At 34.9% G+C, this 21,135-nt stretch overlaps 1 protein-coding gene across 2 annotated transcripts; it reads left to right on the top strand.

The window, feature by feature from the left end:
* Positions 1-411: 411 nt before the first annotated feature.
* Positions 412-20,120, top strand: LOC101892904 (uncharacterized). Of its 2 annotated transcripts, none has more exons than XM_005182363.4 (6): positions 412-560; positions 17,345-17,765; positions 17,827-18,106; positions 18,196-18,342; positions 19,366-19,515; positions 19,575-20,120. In XM_005182363.4, exons 2-6 carry the CDS (start codon positions 17,378-17,380, stop codon positions 19,762-19,764), a joined length of 1,155 nt encoding a protein of 384 aa, XP_005182420.1. In that variant the 5' UTR covers positions 412-560; positions 17,345-17,377; the 3' UTR covers positions 19,765-20,120. The 2 variants fall into 2 exon arrangements, with proteins under 2 accessions (XP_005182420.1, XP_019891932.1); XM_020036373.2 differs by lacking the exon at positions 412-560 and adding an exon at positions 740-954.
* The last annotated feature ends 1,015 nt before the right edge of the window (positions 20,121-21,135 follow it).

The following is a 21,135-nucleotide window of genomic DNA, read 5'->3' as shown; positions in this document are numbered from 1 at the left end:
GAGAAGAACATTGATTTCCGTCAACAAAAGAAACTCAAACAACAACAAACAAACACATGTAAACTTGCAAAAATGTATGACAACTAACAACCCCACCAACCTCTTCCATCCATGCAATGACCATTGTTTTCATAGATTTTTCAAGGAAATCTCATTAGGTGGCTATCATCAGGCAATGTCAACGCTACCGCCACTTAGTACGGTTCAGTCATCTAAGCCAATCTTGGCGGCTCAGCCCAAACAATTCGCAAGCCAGCCAAAGCTAAGCAAAAACATACGTCCAATATCACCAACACAACAAAGCTCATCGTTGCGCCATAAAACTTGGCCAATTGAAGAAGGCTCCCCAAAACCATAAACGAAAAAAAACTCACCATTCCACTTAATAACATTACACGCTGCACTGCAACGTATCGTCAGTTGAGTTTAATACGTTCAGAGGCATGGTTGTGTTGCTGGTTATCGGTTCTGTTCATTGCATTTCCTCGTAAAAAAACAAAAACAAATCACAATTCGCAAAATATAGACGAACTATTTGGGGATATCTGGTTTTTATTTTGGTAATAAAAATGAAAACAAAAACAACAATCACAACGAATTTTTCAAATCATGTGTGTGTGTTGTAAGAGTTTAGAAGAGAAGAAGAAGTAAAAAGGATAAACAAACGGGCTCCCATCAAAAAATAACAAAAAAAAAAAAAAGAAAAAGAAAATTCTATGAAAGAAGTAACGTCGTGTACTCGAATTAGAAGAAAAGTGAAATTGAATGAAATATTGCCGTTTTCCTTGATTTTGAGAAAGTTTTTGTTTTCATCCAACGAATAAAAGGAATATTCAAATTATAACGGTTTTATAAAGTGTTTTTACCATAAATAGTAGTGAAAAATTGTCCTACTTTTGTTTTGATTGCTTGTTCTAGAAAGAAGGATATTAAACATACGTGTTTTATGAGTATGTAAGTGTTACATATAAGTGTTGCTGTTATGTATTTGAACATTGTGTTTGTGTCTTAAGTCTTTTGTTTGTTGTCTCAAAGAGGGCTGTTTGATTAACGGATCTAAATTTTTATTATTGCCTTGTGCAAAATTGCAAAGAAGTAAAGAAATTTTGTTGATGGCAAAAAATTCGTTAACAATTTTGTAGTGAAAAACCAAATATTGTGAAGCTTTATATTCCTTAATGGGTTAATGTATAGTATAATTTCGGCTGGGTTTTTATGTAAATCTACAAAGGAATTAACGTTGATCTAGTTCAAATTCAGTTCATTCTTCCTCTACGTAAATATATAAAGAATATTTTGCCACATTCATAAATTGACAGTTCCATTTTAATATTTGTCATGTATTTGATAAATACCCGCAAGTGTTAGGGCGATTGGGTCAATACGTTTTTATTATTTATTGTACAATTTTTGTGAGACTACTTTTTAACCCCTTTTTTACGTTGGGAACAGTGTATAGGAGATTCTAAAAAAGTGGACAAAATATATATAGGGTGAGATAAAAAAACTGCAACAAAGTTAAGCGCCATAATTTTTACATTTTTTTTTTAATTTTATTGAATGAAAGCAAAAAATGTCGGAAATAGCATCACATTTTAGAATAAGTTTAGATTTGTTCGAACTGGTCACCTTTGGCGCGAATTATGGCCTCCAAACGGCCAATGAAACCGTCACACGCTGCCCGAATGTTGCTCTGCTGTATTTTGGCCCATTCCCGGCAACGCGCTTGCTTGAGGTGATCGACACTTTTGTATTTTTTAGTGCCAACCTTGTTTTCGCAAATACTCCAGACACAATAGTCCAACGGATTGGTATCCGCAGATTTTGGTGGACATTTTGCGCTGGAAATGAAGCGAGGAACCTCATTTTGTATCCATTCTTGGGTGGCACGTGCTGAGTCCTGTTTGAATGTGCAAGGTCTGCGAGCAAAATGTTTGCGTGCCCATGGCTTTAATACACCCTCCCTCCAGACACAATAGTCCAACGGATTGGTATCCGCAGATTTTGTTGTAGATTGTGCGCTGGAAATGAAGCGAGGAACCTCATTTTGTAACCATTCTTGGGTGGCGCGTGCTGTCCTGTTGGAATGTGCAAGGTCTGCGACCAAAATGTTTGCATGTCCATGGCTTCAATACATCCTCCCGAATATTTTCGCGATAATATTCGACATTTATTCTGATGCCACGTTCGATTAATACAAGCGGAGAGCGACCATCGGCTGTTATGGCGGCCCACACCATCACCATGGCCGGCGCTTGATTTCTTGTGGCCAACCGAAGGTGCACATTTTCTGCTGACCTCTTTGGCAAGTAAGCACGATCATTTTGTTTGTTAACAAACAGCTGGACAACGAATGTTTTCTCATCGGAGAAACTCAAATCCAGCAGTTCATCACTTTCGGTTTTCCAGCCAAAAAAACGTTTTATGTATTCTCACCTGAAGTCATTGGCTGGCTTCTTCGTAAAAGAACAAAGGATTTTAAGGTTGTCTTAGTTAAATTTCGGCCCATAATTTATACTTTCTCACCCTACACTTCTTTGTTCTTTTACGAAGAAGCCAGTCGAAGGCTTAAGTTAGTAAAAATTTTGTTCTACTTTTTCTAACTTTTATAGTTCAAAATCCGAATTTGTTTTAAATTTTTTTTTATAATTTTGAGCCATTTGAAAAGTTTATGTAGTCCATTTTCAGATTTGGGCCGATCCAAATTACCTTTCATGTATATCTCGCTGTGGTTTGTGTGGTATGTTAAATTAAGTATGTCTAGCTTGTGTTTGGTGAGTGACTAAATCTGGATCACAACATTATACGTATGTTATGAAAAAAGGTCATTATGGGTTAGAATTTTGTCTCGTAATATAAAGTTCAAGTTTAACGTGCATTGACCTTTCAAAGTAAATCACTTTGTTAGTTATGCCAGATGTGTGTTAATATTAAGACAAACTATGTCAATGATAGATTACGATAAATATTAACGAAAGATTTAACATTTTTTTCTGATATTTGAATAATTTAGAGGTTTTGAACTGTTTTGTTTTTTTAGGATATATACATAGCATCACTTTTTTCAAACCCCAAAAGTAGACAAAGACTAATGGGAAATAAATTTGGCATTGCATTTTTATAGAATTTTTATTAACATCAATGATTATTTCTCTAGTAATTAAATTTATTCTCAAAATGTTCACTTCAGATGATCCTTTATTATCTCCACCTCACCCTTTTCTTTAACTATTTAAAATATATAGAACATAGTTGACAGCCACATAATAAATGTCCATGACAAAGAACCATCCCATGTGAATGTATAAGTCACAAATATAAGAAAACAAACGTTCAGCTCTTTTTCGATTAAAAGAGAGAGAGAGAGAACAACAAGAAATGGGTCATTTCAATGAAAGAGAAAAGAAAATCAAATGTAAACAAACAAATCAATCCTTGCAAATGAAAGACTTGTATTACTCAGCCAGTCAAACACACATTGAGACTCAGTCTCTCTGCCAGAGGTTAAATGATATTTGCGGTTTCTCAATTGTAATTTTCACAAAGACACAATAAATTAAGTGACAACATTTTGCATTTACATTAATGCCATTCAACACCTAATCAATTTGTTTAGAAAATTAAAGAAATATTGTTGTCGTGATATTTTCGATTGTTGTTGTTGTTCAAATATTTATGGGTGGAAAGTGATGAAATCAAGAAAATTCCTTAATAAGCCCCTCCTTCAGTGCTTCTTTTTGTTTGGACGATTAGATGGAACAAATTTAACCGGCCGTAACTGGTAATACTCGTGACTATAGGAGTTGTTTGTTTGCCTGAACAAATTCTCTTGAGCTTTTCCAATGCCACACTACGTGTATAGCCTCTGTGGACTACTGGTTATTTTGCCCGTTTCATGCATAACGAATGGTATTTATGGTGGTGGTGCTGATGGAGGTGATTAGAGGAAGCGTTTTGTGCCTGCGCTCACTTTGGAGTTGGCCAAGTTTTGAAGACATTGAAAATTGTTTGTAGACTTAAAACAGGACGAGTTTTTGTTCACATGTTTGACATCATTTCTGTTGTTGCATCACCACACCAACAACGACCACTGTAGTCTGTGATGAACTAAACAATAACAGAATGAACTACATTTGCGACTGCGCTAGGAAGAGTATTTGTGTACGATTTGTTTGGACAATGCACCATAAAGTGTTTGCATTGGAAAAGCATATGAAAGTGCGTAGTGATCTACTAAAAGTGAGTGGTACATAGGCTCATCACTATACTGTGGTGATAGAGTGGTGCTTTTGAAAACTTGTTACCATTTTGGGCATGTTTGGTATATGAGGATGTTGTGGAATATTATGAAAAATAGCATCAGAGGGTATATTGAAACCTCAGCCTAATATCTAAACATGATTGATGGCACTTAATGGGTCAAAACTGGCCCTCACTTTTGTGTATAGTGGGTGGAATCAGTAGCAATTAGTTGCCTTAAAATGGAGAATTACTTACATACATACAAAAATGGACCATTTTCCTATAATTCCAATACAAAAGTCTAAAATTTTGTTGAATTTTATGGGGAATAACTAAGATACGATGAATTCGGTAATAAATAATTAATGCAACATTAGCCCTCAACCATTACTATTAAAAAAACATTTTAATATTAAAAATTTTCTCTAAGTTCTTTAATAACTTTTAAATTATTTTTTTAGTATCTAAAATCGTAGAAAAATTTAAAATCAAAAGTATGTTTCGGAACTCAAAACTTGGTAAAAAGATCAAAACATTTGTTTCGCATGTGTTACAAAGTATTAAAAATATTTTGAAAAATATTCGATATTTTACAGATTGTTGGCACATTTTTTCAACCTCAATAATCCCTGTTCCACCCTAACATACATTCATTCAACTTTATTGCCATTTGAGTGCGTGTGGACATTTTTTTTGCAAAATTTGCAAATGAATATGGCTAGTAGACCAGTTCTGTTCATATTTGTCAGTTGTAGTTGTTTGAAAAAGGAGTCTGCAAAAAACGCACATGTCCAGCTACCCCAAAGGGGCAAGAAAATATTTTTTTCCAGTACTGAGTGAAATTTCAAGAATTTCTATTTCACAGTCATAGAAAGCGTAAATATGTTTTTCTTTTTCATAGACTTTCACTAGAACCAGTAAAATGAGAAGCTGCTTGACAGTATTTCTTGTGAGCAATTAATCAATTTGTATTGATTTCCAAATGGAATTTGTGGTAGTTGCTAGTAGTAAAAAAAAAACGATTAAAAGATATTTCTAATTTACGTTTCGAAATACGGATTTTTGTAATACCCTTTTCAACGGTTTTAGCCACAGGGTGATTCCGATTGGAGCATGTAAAGGTGAGGGTACATAAACAGCATGGCATCATGACTAAGCAAATTATAAGGAGAACGACGACAGGATTCGAGTGTGGCTCTGGCATCACTTTATGATATGTCACAAAATATGCCATGTGAAGACTTCAAGCTTATGCTTATGTTCCCTAACCTTAAGAGCTGTTATTTATTCGATTTATATTTTAGATTTTTTAAGTATTGTTTTGCCAATATCCGAAGGCTGGAGCATACAATTTAAGAAAACATTATTTCCCAAAGCCGGTGTTGGGGGAGTAAATTTCAAGCCCCGGCCGAAGGCCATCTACTCAAAAAAGCAAACAATTTAGAAAAACTGAAGGGAATATACTGGACATAATCGGCTCGTACGAGTTCAAAAAACCATATCTCTGGATCCAAGAATGATAATAACACATATTGTAGCATTTCGGAAAGATTATAGTATCAACTATAATTTGGAATATTTTTTGTGCACTCCCGAAACGGGGCCTTTTCCGACTTTTGTAGAATTTTTTAAAAAAGTCAGGTCCAAAAAATCAATAATTTAACATCATGACCACTTGTTGGATAGGTATTATTATTCATTAGCTTATTGATGCCACGGTCGATTAATGCGAGCGGAGAGTCACCATCGGCTGTTATTGCGGCCCACACCATCACCATGGCCGGCGTTTGAGTTCTGGTGGCCAACAGATGGTGCACATTTTCAGCTGACCTCTTTGGCAAGTAAACACAATCATTTTGTTTGTGGCTTTACAAACTGCTTGACAAAGAATGTTTTCTCGTCGGAGACACTTTCGGCCAAGCGAAGAAACTCTTTAGCTCTGTTGAGTCTATTTTCTTTCTGTTGCGGTGTAAGTTCTTGCAGTTTTTGGAATTTCAATGGCTTTACCCCGAGCTTATTTTTCAAAATTTACCGAATGGAATATTGCGATATGTTCAGCTCACGAGCCATTTTTCGGCCAATGAGACTGATGTTACTGTGTTCTTCCGTCCACTTCCTAAATGACAGCAATCTGAAGTTGGTTGCTGTTTTTTCATCTCACCCTGTATATTGCACATATCGGTTTAGTAGGTCGGGGTCTAACCCGGGTCTTGGGAACAGACTCTCGGGTCAAATATCCGGGTCCGCCCCCCCCAAGAAAAAAATACTTTTTCGGAATCAGGGTGCAAATACCTGCATCTGAAAAAAAATTCCAAAAAATCCGAGAGTTTTTACTAAACTAGAGTTAAGCCGGAAAACTTTTCGGTGGTGTTAGCTCTTGTGTAGTCTTCGAACGACGTTTTATTTTAAGTCAGTATTTAAGGATCAAACCCCCAGAATAACAGGCTGAAAAATGTTGGCAAAATCTTCACAATAACTGCTACATGGATTCTTTATAAAACGACATCTAACGCTGATAATTTCCGACAATAAAATTAAGACCAATTCGACTGCAAAACAATTCTCTATATGGTCATATTTGTCCCAGTTATCGCAAAATTAAAGGTTGAAACTAAATTCAACCATTAAGGTGCGTATACATAGAACGCTTTTTTGACTGGATTAAGTTATCGGCTGGCTTCTTCTGAAAAGAACAAAGGGGCGTAGGACCAAATCCAACTAAGATAACATAACACTACTTTGTTCCTCTACGAAGAAGCCAGCCGATGACTTAAGACAGTTAAAAAAGCTTTTTATGTACTCTCACCTTTAGTTTTTATATTCCTCCCTGACTTTTATACCTTCTAAAAGGCGTGAAAATTATCTAAAGTTCTTCCCATCCCATTACCCTGTTAATTGTGTCATGGAATGTCCCTTTAAAGGCAAATAAAGGAGTAAACAAAATGGAACGAGGGAACTAAAGAGTGATTTGTTAAGAGCTTGATAACTTTTTTTTTTAAAAAAACGCATAAAATTTGCAAAATCTCATCGGTTCTTTATTTGAAACGTTAGATTGGTCCATGACATTTACTTTTTGAAGATAATTTCATTTAAATGTTGACCGCGGCTGCGTCTTAGGTGGTCCATTCGGAAAGTCCAATTTTGGGCAACTTTTTCGAGCATTTCGGCCGGAATAGCCCGAATTTCTTCGGAAATGTTGTCTTCCAAAGCTAGAATAGTTGCTGGCTTATTTCTGTAGACTGTAGACTTGACGTAACCCCACAAAAATAGTCTAAATAGTTGCTGGCTTATTTCTGTAGACTTTAGACTTGACGTAACCCCACAAAAAATAGTCTAAAGGCATCAAATCGCATGATCTTGGTGGCCAACTTACCGGTCCATTTCTTGAGATGAATTGTTCTCCGAAGTTTTCCCTCAAAATGGCCATAGAATCGCGAGCTGTGTGGCATGTAGCGCCATCTTGTTGAAACCACATGTCAACCAAGTTCAGTTCTTCCATTTTTGGCAACAAAAAGTTTGTTAGCATCGAACGATAGCGATCGCCATTCACCGTAACGTTGCGTCCAACAGCATCTTTGAAAAAAATACGGTCCAATGATTCCACCAGCGTACAAACCACACCAAACAGTGCATTTTTCGGGATGCATGGGCAGTTCTTGAACGGCTTCTGGTTGCTCTTCACTCCAAATGCGCAAATTTTGCTTACTTACGTAGTCATTCAACCAGAAATGAGCCTCATCGCTGAACAAAATTTGTCGATAAAAAAGCGGATTTTCTGCCAACTTTTCTAGGGCCCATTCACTGAAAATTCGGCGTTGTGGCAGATCGTTCGGCTTCAGTTCTTGCACGAGCTGTATTTTATACGGTTTTACACCAAGATCTTTGCGTAAAATCTTCCATGTGGTCGAATAACACAAACCCAATTGCTGCGAACGGCGACGAATCGACATTTCACGGTCTTCAGCAACACTCTCAGAAACAGACGCAATATTCTCTTCTGTACGCACTGTACGCATTCGTGTGGTTGGTTTAATGTCCAATAAAGTAAACTGAGTGCGAAACTTGGTCACAATCGCATTAATTGTTTGCTCACTTGGTCGATTATGTAGACCATAATCGGAGCGCGAAACACATTTCGAACCGAACACTGATTTTGGTAATAAAATTCAATGATTTGCAAGCGTTGCTCGTTAGTAAGTCTATTCATGATGAAATGTCAAAGCATACTGAGCATCTTTCTCTTTGACACCATGTCTGAAATCCCACGTGATCTGTCAAATACTAATGCATGAAAATCCTAACCTCAAAAAAATCACCCTTTAGTTCCTCTTAGTGTTGCCACCTTTTTTTGACATTTTTACTATTTTTTCGTTGTCATGTCTGGACGAATTTGAACTCTCAAATAGAATTTAACAATCCTCTCTTTTATTAGATTCGCCATTGACCATAGGTGGCTAAAATAAGGCATACCATAATTTATTTGTAACGCATTCGACTTTTAAATTAGAAAACAAACAAACCGCATTCACCTACAACAAACATTGTTTCCTTGTGCAACAGGCCACATAACCGCAACGCAAGAATCATTTTTTTTATATGCATTTCTCTGGAGTGAAATGAACAAATTGCTCACACAAACTTATAAAGAATACAAGAAAGTGTTTCCACTACGCACATCTTGCTTAAATATGGTCATGGATACTTTGTTGGACCTCCGTCTGTCCAACCATTTCTCAGTCGATTTGTCTGTGAAAAGCGATTGCTTCGTGAGTTCAATCACGACGCTGAAGACTTTGACATTGAAGTGTTTGTAGTTAGGCGAGAAGAAAAAAAAAAAATAATAATTACAGGCAATAGACACTGATCCAGAATTTCATTGGAGAAGCATTCCAACGATTTGTTGCAGCGTTGAAGAATACCGACGACGATGATGATGAAAACGAAAACAATTGAAATTTGTTACCCGTCTGCCAACCTGCTTGGCTGTCATGTCTATTCATTTTCACTTGTAGTGGAGAATTTTATTAAATGAAATTGAATATTGTTTATTTTGAAAGATGCTTAAGTCATATCAGGAAATCCATATTCACGGCGAAAAAAAAAAAAAAAAAACAAAAACAAAAATCACGATATTCAATGCAGTGCAACAACAAAACCTGATTGGCAAATGTGGGTCAGTTAAATGCAAATTTTTCTTACAATTCATTGACTTGACGGACCGAAAACAATTAAAAAATTGACGGCAAGGAATATCACTGGCAGGTATGAATTTTATTTATTATTTTTGTGAATTTGAGAAAATCGATTTGGGAAATTCCAATTGTTGTTTGTTGGGCTTCATCACATTATGGGAAATGAAAATAGATAGGATAAGAAGACAGAAGACCAAGGACCAAAGAAAACTCCCCTTCCGTAATTGAGGGGACGGAAGCGAGATAGACCCATAGTTACTTTTGAGGATCTTCATAGAATCACTCTCTGAGTCGATTTATGCATGTCAGTCCGCCCGTCTGTCCAACTATTTTTTTTGTAAACAAAATGCAGGTCGCATTTATTTTCTGATTGAGATGACATTTTCCAAACGATATTTGTTTGGCCTAAGGACGAACCCTATAGAAATTGGTAAGAATCGGTTCACATTTAGATATAGTTCCCAAATAACAGGATGAGATGATAAAACTGCAACCAACTTCAGACTGTTGTAATTTCTAAGCCACTCGTCCGACAGCTGTTAAAATTATTCCAGTGACAGCTCACTATATTGTTTACAAGCGTATAAAAACATTTGTTGAGATTTTTCCCGAAAAAAGTTATTCGTGATGGAATTCAAGTGTGATAGTGTGATTTCTTTATATTGAAAATAATATTGAAAAATGAGCTCGGGGTAAAGCCATTGAAATTCCAATAAGTGCAAGAACTTACACCACAACAGAAAGAAAATAGATGCAAAAGAGCTAAAGAGTGTTTACTTGCCAAAGAGGTCAGCTGAAAATGTGCACCTTCGGTTGGCCACCAGCACTCAAGCGCCGGCCATCATGGTGATGGTGTGGGCCGCCAAAACAGCCGATGGTCGCTCTCCGCTCGTATTAATCGAGCGTGGCATCAGAATAAATGCTGAATATTATCGCGAAAATATTGTGGTGGGTGTATTCAAGCCTTGGGCAGGCAAACATTTAGGCCGCAGACCTTGGACATTCCAACAGGACTCAGCATCATCGCACTCAGCACGCGCCACACAAGATTGGTTACAAATGAGGTTCTTCGCTTCATTTCCAGGGCACAATGGCTACCAAAATCTCCAGATACCAATCCGATGGAGTATTGTGTCTGGAGTATTTTGGAAAGCAATGTTGGCATTAAAAAATACCAAAGTGTCGATCACCTCAAGCAAGCAGAGCAACATTCGGGCAGCGTGTGTTGATTTCATTGCCGTTTGAAGGCCATAATTCGTGCCAAAGGTGACCAATTCGAATAAATCTGAACTAATACTAAAGTTTGATGCTATTTCCGACATTTTTTGCTTTCATTCAATAAAATTAAAAAAAAATGTAAAAATTATGAGAGGTCAAGTTCGAAGATTGGCTATATCGGTCCTCGATATCGTATAGCCCCCATATAACCGTACCCCTCAATATTTGGTATTTTGATGATTTTAGCAAAATTTTCGAATGGGTTTGTCTGAATTTTTTTATCCTCTGGAAGAAAATTGTTTATATAGGTCCAAGATATCGTATAGCCCACATGCAACGGTGCCCCCCGATATTTGGTATTTTGATGATTTTTGCCAAATTTTTCAATGAAAATCCACAAAAAGATTTCCTTCTGAGTATTTTATCCCCTGGAAGAGTATTGTCATTATAGGTCCACGATATCGTATATTCCCCTCTCTATATTCGGTATTTTGATTAATTTTGCTACATTTTTCAATGAAATTGTCTTTACTCCCTGGAAGAGAAATGTCTTTATATGTCCACGATATCGTATAGCCCACACACATACATGCAGGTCCAGGCCTTCGTATAGGCCCCATACATCAAGACCTCTCTATATTCGATATTTTGAGATTTTAGCTACATTATTCAACGGATTTTTTTCAAGTTTCGTATTTGAATGTTGTAATTGCTTATGGCAAAAGTTGCCTATGCAGTTCCAGTTCCAAAATTTAACAGATGTTTTTTTTTTAATTTTTCCAAATGCGTTCCAAATGGTGGAGTGTATTCAAAGTTCGGCCCGGCCGAACTTACTGCTTTTTTACTTGTTTCATATTCAACCGAATTTTACTATTTGGTGAAACTAGGTCCGGTATATATATTGCTTTAATAAATATTTTTTCATATAATCCTTATCGAAGTCATATCATGCACTGTACAGCAATGTCATTTGGTACAAAAGCCTCCATCAAATTTGTTGAAAATCGATTCAGAGTTGGATATAGTTCCCAAATTGTAACTTATCTAAAGCCATGATATGCATTCAAATAAAGTTCATAGTTGGTATGATCTACTTCACATAAATTCCCATTATAAACTTGTTTCTACGGGAGATCTACTAAATGTGCATATTGGTGTAATCGTTCCCGCCGACTTTTCACCTTGCCTTACTAGTTTGCATTGTGGAGTTTTTTTTTGCATATGGTTTTATCCGAAAAACATGGAGAACCCTAAGCAGTATTGAAAAAGTGTCCTTTCTATTTACTGTGCATTTTGAGGGGACTTTACTGTGATACATCCCACCATTGTTGCTTCAGGATGGAAATAATATTGAAAAGTGTTTAAAAACTCTTCACAATTAAATGTTCCTTTAACCATTTAATTGTTCCTTTTGTCGGTGACAATTACTTTTTAATTTTTTATATCAATGAGATATTAATGTATTTTTTTATTGTAGCAAAGTGTAATTTAACATTGAAGAAGAAAAGGAAATTGAATGTCAAAATATTATATTTTATTTATAGCAACAATCCATATATGCCTGCAAGCCAACATTCAAATCGAATGCCTTGGTCAATTGACTTTCTCAGGCAAAGTTTGTTGCTTAAGTCTTTTGTTTTGCAGTGCACTACCCAAAAGCAATGACATGCATTCCTATTTGTATGCGTGCTTTGGGACAATAAAAAATGGAAATTTACACATATTAATAAAAAAAACCTTTGTGAAAATTTGAAATTATTTATTCCTCTTAATGTCTATCGAAAGTGAAATCATATGTGTTCTTATGTAAGAATTACTTGGCAAGAATTGTTTTGCACATCAACATAGATATGAGTAATTTCATTTGATGAGTGATGAATTGACGTCAAATGATTGCTATCTTTATTCAGTACATCTACTGTCCCACATTTTATTACGTTAGCATGCCACTTCCTCCGCGATAAATTTTATGTATGTCTCATGTGATTGTGATAACACGGCCACCACCACATCAAATGACACAATCGATTTAAATCGCAAAACCAACAACTTCAAGCCCATGTAATTGATGTATATTAAAAGGTTTTTTTTTTTTTTTTTGATTTTTTTCTGTTTCAACAAAACATCATGGCTTAATTAATATTCATTTGCGGTAGTCTCCGGCAGTGACAGCTGCAATGCAAGTTTTAGCCATTTAATGTGTGTACACGATTTGGGTCGTGTCACTTTCTATTGAACCAACAGAGCTTTCAATTTTTATTGAACATACAAATTTGTAATTAAAATCGAACAAAATTACATTAACTCATATTTATTAGTTATTGATTTTTTATGAAATAACACAACCGCACCCGCAACGCATGTGGCTTATTGACCCCTTAAAAAAAATGGGCAAAAATATGACAACAGTCAGTATGTTTATATCACTTTCAACCGGGGATAATTTTTTTTTTTTTTTTTGGTAATTTTGTCTCGAGTTTTAATCAAAATTGAAAACAAAATAATCGGCTTTTTGTTTTGCGATATGCAAAAAAATAAAAAAAAACAAAAGGGTTTATTGATACAATGTTTTCCTTTCATGCAGTGAAATATTGTATTTATTTATAAATGCATATCAGGTGTTTTAGCGTATTTAATGAAAGTCATAAAATATATTTCACATGAATAGCATTTTTATAACAAAATAGTAAATAAATAAATTATGTAATTTGTTTTCTGCATCTATACTGATTTATTATTGTGTTCATCACTGAATGCATGGAGATTTTGAGCAATTGCAATGAGTTTCCCCATAATTTGAGAGTATTTATGGACTTAGTTAGGAGAGTCGCGGTAAACGATTTAAAGAGTGTTAAATACACATGAACAGAGTAAACAAATAAAGGGAGCATTTGAGGGCGATCAAAAAAGAGAAGGGGTGCTCAAGAAGAAATATCTCTTTTCAGTCAAATTTCTCTTTGCTTATTTAAATCAAGAACAAAACAGTGTTAAGTCATTATTTATACAAATATTTTTTATCCATTTGCTTTATAAATAATTTTGACAAACATTCATGTTTAAAAACAATTAAATAGAACCGTAAAATATAAAGAAAAACAGAATTTTAATTTTCTCTTAAATTATCTCTTTTTTTCTCTTCATGTTCTAGAACACGGTTTTGAGCACCGCTGCTCTAAAACATTGAAGCATTAGAAGATTGTAAAAGAGTTCATTTCTCTTTAATATTTCAAGGAGGGTGTTTAAAATTATTCCAGAGACAGCTCATTATATTGTTTACAATCGTTCAAAAGCATTTTTGAGATAATTTTTCAGGAAAAAGTTATTTGGGATGGAATTCAAGCGCGTTAGTGTGATTTCTTTATATTTGGCTGGAAAACCATTAGTGGCTATAGTTAGAGCACTCCAGCATTTAAATGTGAATAAATCTTTTGTGTCTCGTACCATCGCTTGTTACCCTGATACTGGTAGCGTAGCCTGACGTCAAGGAAGTGGACGGAAGAAAAAAGCAACATCAGCAGAAATGGTTCGAAAAGTAAAGAAGCGACTTGATCAAAACTCGCATCCCAGTGGAAGAAAAATGGCTCGCGAGCTGAACATATGGCAATATTCCATTCGACAAATATTGAAAAATGAGCTCGGGGTAAACCATTGAAATTCCAAAAAGTGCAAGAACTTATACCGCAACAGAAAGAAAATGGACTCAAAAGAGCTAAAGAGTTGCTTCGCTTGGCCGAAAATGGTGAACTGCCGAATTTGATTTTCTCCGATGAGAAAACATCCCATTCCACCATCGCACTCAGCACGAGTCACCCAAGAATGGTTACAAAATGAAAGTTCCTCGCTTCATTTCCAGCGCACAATGGCCACCAAAATCTCCGGATACCAATCCGTTGGACTATTTTGTCTGGAGTATTATGGAAAGCAAGGTTGGCTCTAAAAAATACCAAAGTGTCGATCACTTCAAGCATGCGCTTCGCCGGGAATGGGCCAAAATACCACAGAGCAACATTCGGGCAGCGGGTGACGGTTTCATTGGTCATTTGAACCAAAGATCTGTACCAAAGATGACCAATTAGAATAAATCTAAACTTATTCTAAAATTTTGTGCTATTTCCGGCATTTTTGCTTTCATTCAATAAAATTAAAAATAAAAAAATTTAAAAATAATAGCGTTTGACTTTGTTGTAGTTTTTTTTTATCTCACCCTGTTAAAACCTCAAAAGTCTGAAAATTTAGTACGATATATGAAGTTTTGAATAAAAATTTTTGTTAAACTGAAAAAATTGTGCATTTTGAGAACTAAATAGGCCTAACTCGAACTTTTGGAACGCTTCTAAAAGGTGGTAAAAGGTACGAAGGTAACTGTTTTAAGGTCGACTTTTCGCTGACGAAGTGCGATACACATGCAAATTTTAAATATTTAGCGTCAAAATCTTGCCAAAGAATGTGAAACAATTCTGGTCACATTAAATGTGACCATATTTCAAAATATACCATGTATATAGGATTAACATCAAAGGCATAATAACATAATGGTTTAATGTCGAAATAACTTTAATTCACATCAAATTAAGATAAAGCCCAACTAAAATACATACACAAAACATTCGTCTGGTTCTCCCACAATATATTACAAAACAGGTCTGTTAATCTTCCCAAAGCTTTAACAATCACAACAAACTAGAGATTAACGCCGGTCAACCCACTCCATCACTCTCGATTTTATCTCAGTATATTTCATCACATCTGTTGTAATTCCTAGAAAAACATATAATTAGATTTTATTTAATAGAATTATGAAATCAATAACTCAAAAATTCCCAAAGACATACATTTCAATAATTGGACACAGATCTTCATGAACACTGTTCGAACCAGTTCATTTGGCCGCCAACATGTTTAGAAAGTCTACAATTCTTTTCATTTTATAGCTTTATTTGACCGTTTTGCAAATCATTTTTCACTCTACTTTTCTAGGTGATCATGTATATATATATGTATATTGACCAATTTCGCCACGAACTGTTCTGGCAAACAAAAAAAAAAAAAAACAGAGAAAAAAAGTTATTTAATACATAAAGACTGCAGCGAAATGGTTTATTTGCCAAGTAATCGCAACCAGTTTCCGTGGCCATAGACATCAGACAGGATTACTGTTCTTTTTGGTTTTTGGTTTTTGTTTTTCTAATCTGCAATTTAGATAGAATTACTTGTAAATAGTTTGGAATTAATACAAGTATTCGGAGCTATGTAAGTATATGTGAGCAGGTGGTATGACAATGAGCGCATTTTTTGTTGCAGGTAAAAGTAATATTAATTGAATGGAAGTAAAAGCTCTTAAGGTGAGAGTACATAAAACGTTTTTTTCACTGGATTCTTCGTAAAAGAACAAAGGAGCGTAGGGTCAAAATCGAACTAGGTCAACCAACAACTCCTTTGTTATTTTAGGTTGACTTAGCTCGATTTTGACCCTACACTCCTTTGTTCTTTTGCTAAGAAGCCAGTCGATGACTTAAGCCATTATTATTTATGTATTCTCACGTTTAGATTTTAAGGTAATTCAATTCACCTTTCTGTCCTCGTAAGGGTGGAAATACATAAAGCGCATATTTGGCTGGATTAAGTCATCGGCTGACTTCTTCGTAGATGAACAAAGGAGTTTTAGGTTGACTTAGTTCGATTTTGGCCTTAGGCTCCTTTGGTTATTTCCAAAGAAGCTAGCCGATGAATTAAGCCAGCCATGTATTTCCACCTTAAAGCTTTTCGATTCGCTGGGCAGAAACATGCAGGCGCTGTGTAACAGCTTTACAAAACTTGGATAGTTTAGCTAGTGGCTTTGAACAGTATCTATTGGAGCAGAAGTAGAAAATTGCCGAGTATTGATGCTAAGATCGAAAGAGTGTATAAGTTATTTGATATATTATATCGAGTCCGACAATAGCTGCTTAAGGGCTCCTTGACGTGGAAATGTATAGTTCGTTGTTCCTCGTACATGTTTTTATACAGAACATTGGAGAAATACTTTAGGCTAAAGCAGATCAAAGCATAAATCGTGACTTCGGCGAGAAAATACAACCCTGTTGCCCTTCCTATCTGCACGAGACATGGAAGTACATAACTGTCGTCAGTTACAGTGTTGTATTTTCAAGCCGAAGTTAAACAATCTTTTGGTCTGATTTAGCCTTTTGTCCTTACAAGATCGTTAACTATTAAACATGTGTGTGTTACGGCATAAGTTATCGTCATGGCTTTTTCGTAAAAGAAAAAAGAACTTTAGGGTGACCTAGTTTCAATTATAAAAACGGCGTCAAGGTCAATTAAATAACAAGGTGTCCCTGTAAATTTAAAAAACCAGATGAAATGTCAACAATTGTTTGTTTATCTCTTGGTAGAATTAAGAAGGTAAAGTAATGCAATCATATGTTTGCAATTTTTTCCAAAATTATTCATATGACATTAGACAATAAGATGTCAAAATTTATATTTATAAATCTATTGATTACTCAAAAACACAGATGGGAACCTGTTTTTATTCAGTGAAATTTGACAAGGTAAATTACAGAAAATGCAGAGATGGATAATCTTATTTGAAATGACTTTACCTTCTTGATTTTACCTGGTGTATTCACCCCTTTAAGACTTTTGTTTACATTTGAAATAACTTACTTTCTTACCTCTCTCCTTTCTCGCAGCTAATAGTTTCCAACAACATATAAACAACAAACATGACTTCAACGTGGCTGTGCACCAAAAACACCTCAAAAATAGCTTTATTCACAATAGCGCTTACGGTGTTGATAGCTGTGGCGAGCACAGACTCCAACTCCATGCCAAATGCAGATACATCCGCCACACCAGTTGTAACAACGACAACAACAACCACACAACATACCAATTCATTGGTCGATGATCTGGAACATGAAGAATTCATTGATACCGATTCACAGCAACCACATTCGCGTCGAAAACGTTTAATTTGGATTACGGATGATGGACGATTGGCATTGCCACCAGGTACTGCGTTGACGTTTACACCAACCATATCTATGCCATTGGTAAGACATCCTCCGGAGGGATTCTTTTCAAATCTGACCATTAGTTTTCCCGTAACAAGTGAGTTGACATTGATATTTCGAAATCTTTAAAAATAATATTTTATACATCCATTTGCCAGTCGATTTTGATAAGCTGGGCTTGACCGATAACCAAAATCCTTTGGGTGATTTGCCACCCATATTTGCACGATCCTTTGGCCATTCAGCCGGTGAAATGTTGGGCGACTATGTGACCAAGTTGTTGCATTTGAAACGTAAACGTGACTTAAGCGAACAGAATAAAGTACCCACATCAAGTGGCCACTTCAAAGTTGAACAACAACAAATCAATGCCGAAGAACAACCAGAATTTCCACAATTACCAGAAAGGTTTAAGCACATATTCCATGGTGGAGAAAGGTAAAAACATGATCATAGATGTCAACATCAAAACATGATATTGAAGAGAAATGATAAGTCATGTAACCTTTTTATTTTGATTTTTCCAGAGTCATTTTATATGGAGTGGTGGAGGACTTTTTGTCCACATTCGGCATGAATGGCAAGGCTTGTCTCTTGCGTACAATTTGTGAGGTGCACTCAAGATCAGTGGATCATTTTGGTGTTTTTGGTGAAATGGCGAAGTTGTTTTTAACGTAAGTATAGAGATTTCGGGGTAATAAAAATAGAATTAAGGTAGCTTGTTTTGAAAAATAAAAACAAAATATTTAAATATTTTTCATATTCAGTCGCAGAACCTGCAAGAATCAACTAGTTTTACATTTTTTTCGGTGTCATAAAGGGAACATTGGTTATCATAGTAAAAATGTTTAAAAATTGCAGTTCTGGAGCAGACCACAAAATATAAATGTACAACGTTCATGGGGGAAATGTATAAGATTTATTGGGGGAACATTTTTTTATGAATTCTATTTTAAAGAGGAACAGAGAAAAATTGATATTCCATTTCAAAATGAAAAAATTAAAATAAACAAAGCAACTTGACGTATTTGTATGCTTAACGGAAGAAGACACTAATATTTGTATTTTTATTATACGCCTCAAGTTAATCTACCATTATACTTGAGCCATGCTACAGACCAGATTCTTTGTCAACGGTTAGTTTGTTTGTCGTCTACGTCGGAGATTGTTAGATTGTTAAAAATATAGAGTAAGAAACATGATAATAATCTCTAAAGAACTAAAGACACTATCAGATGGAATGCGTGCTGTCACTTGTATAAACCATGTTTATTTCCCTGTGTACACATGATTTATAGGAACTATCAAAATGTCCCACCCGACAGGCCATTTTTAGTAAAAATTTATAACAGATGTAACAAATTTTAGGGTAACCCGACCGACTTTATGTTTACCAATAGGAAAGTCGTTGCCATCACAACGCAATATGTTTAGGGTATGTTCAGTGAGAGCGAGACACATGAAGCAAAACAAAATCTAATCTGTAGATAAATGTTAGCAAACTGTTTTAGAAGCTAGGACAGTTTTGGAAACTGGGGAGGGCAAAATTTTATAGTAGATTATTAATAGTCTTTTTTACTTTTAATTTAATACATAATTACAGTATTTGAAGGAAAGTTTGTCACTCAGGATTGACCTTTTCAATACAATACAATCCCCTTAAAAGAAATAATATTTATTATTCTATTTCTAAATAGTGTGACTAGATCACCCTTCTCTGATCTGATACCAGAATATGTAAAGGCCCAAGAAATTGGAGAAGGTCGTGTGGCACCAGGTGAATGTTTCCCCTACTACAAGGATTGCCCAAGAAGCATCTTCAAAGCCATACAAAACCACAAATACAGGTAGTTTCGACAAATGTCAAACAGTCAAATATTTGAAATCAAATTTTCCACATTTTCAGAGAATCTCACAAAGGCGAATATCACGAACAAGAAGTCGAAGAAATCACCAAGCCCCAACTACCACAAACAATGTCAGCTTCAGATATATTGGATCAACAGGTAGTTGATAACGAAGAAAATCCCGATTATAATGAAATCCCTAAAGATTATGCGAAAAGGAAACGATCCAGTAGTTTGTATTCCATGTAAAGAGCCATCACACATTCTACGGACTCTGGGGCAATATCTATTGTAAAAATTATATAACTTAAATTAAATAGGAAATTTGTATTTATTAAATCACTTCAATTTGTTTTGTGTAGCTAAAGTAAAATTGTTAATTTATTACAAACTTTTTGTTGTTAACTTAGAATTAATTTAAATTTTGTTTGTTTTGCACAAATGAGTGTTCTCTGAAAGTCATCTTAGTAGCAGATAAGTTTTGTTTTTTAATATTAATTTAACGAATTGTATATATTAATAATATTTTTTAGAAGATGATGTGAAGTTTATTCTATATGTTTTCATTAATTAACTAATGAAATTATATTTATTGTAATTTATTTATTTGCACACTAATAAAGTCGAATTTAAAATTGAATTATAAAAAAAAAATAAGAAGCACAATTTTTATTTTGCTTTGCAAATGCAGTTTGTGTGAAGAGATTAATATTCATTGACCATGGTACAATAAGGACGTAGAACAGCTTTGTAAAACTGCAGAAATACAGCTCTGAGGCTATGCCCTGTCAAATTTGCATGCAAACAAGTTGTTTTCATTTCTTTTAATATTTTTTACTTATTTTTAAAATCAGTTGAAAGGCGCGAAAACGAATGAAATGCCTGGATTTCTTTCAAAAATATGATATAAATAGTTCTATCTTTCAATTCCATGTCAAAACTGGCGAATAGCTTTAAAGCTCGTCCGGCAATGTACGCGTCTTTCAATAGTTGATTTTGAAAATATTGGGTTTTTATTTTTCAAAACAATAAATACATAAACAAAATTAGCAAAAATCGGACACATTTAGAAAAAAATTGTAATCAGCTGGTAGCTCTACCTTACCTTTTTACTTTACCATGTATATAACGAATAAAAGTACGTTTAAATTTACGAAATCCATTCGATCTCAAGTGTCAATTCAATAGCGTATACGTCAAATAATATTCACTGGAATTGATTATTCTAGTAAAAACTTGATCCGTATTTCTTTAAAGATGCTGCGAATCGTAAAGTAACTGTAAATGGTGAGCAATGCCGTGAGACGATATACATATTTTTTTGCCCAAAATGCAAGAGCTTGTCTTGCATGAGACGTGGTTTCAACAAGACGGTACCATATGTCTTACTGCAGCGTACAGACGAAAGCAATTATAATTTTCAAACCTTATATTATATGGACCGTACTATCAATTTAAAAGTAAGTAAAAGTAAAAAATTGCAACTATATTTCTTATATTTTAATGTGTTTTCTTTATTATAAACTTTCCTATAGATATTAAAAATCCCCCTTTAGTTTCACTGCTCCTTTTCAATAATCTTCCAGCTGATTGCGTATTTCATATGTCTCATTCGTAAAC

This window comes from Musca domestica, unplaced genomic scaffold (assembly GCF_030504385.1).
Source record: "Musca domestica strain aabys unplaced genomic scaffold, Musca_domestica.polishedcontigs.V.1.1 45, whole genome shotgun sequence".
In the NCBI taxonomy this organism is placed as follows: domain Eukaryota; kingdom Metazoa; phylum Arthropoda; class Insecta; order Diptera; family Muscidae; genus Musca; species Musca domestica.
This window is presented reverse-complemented; position numbering and strand designations above follow the sequence as displayed.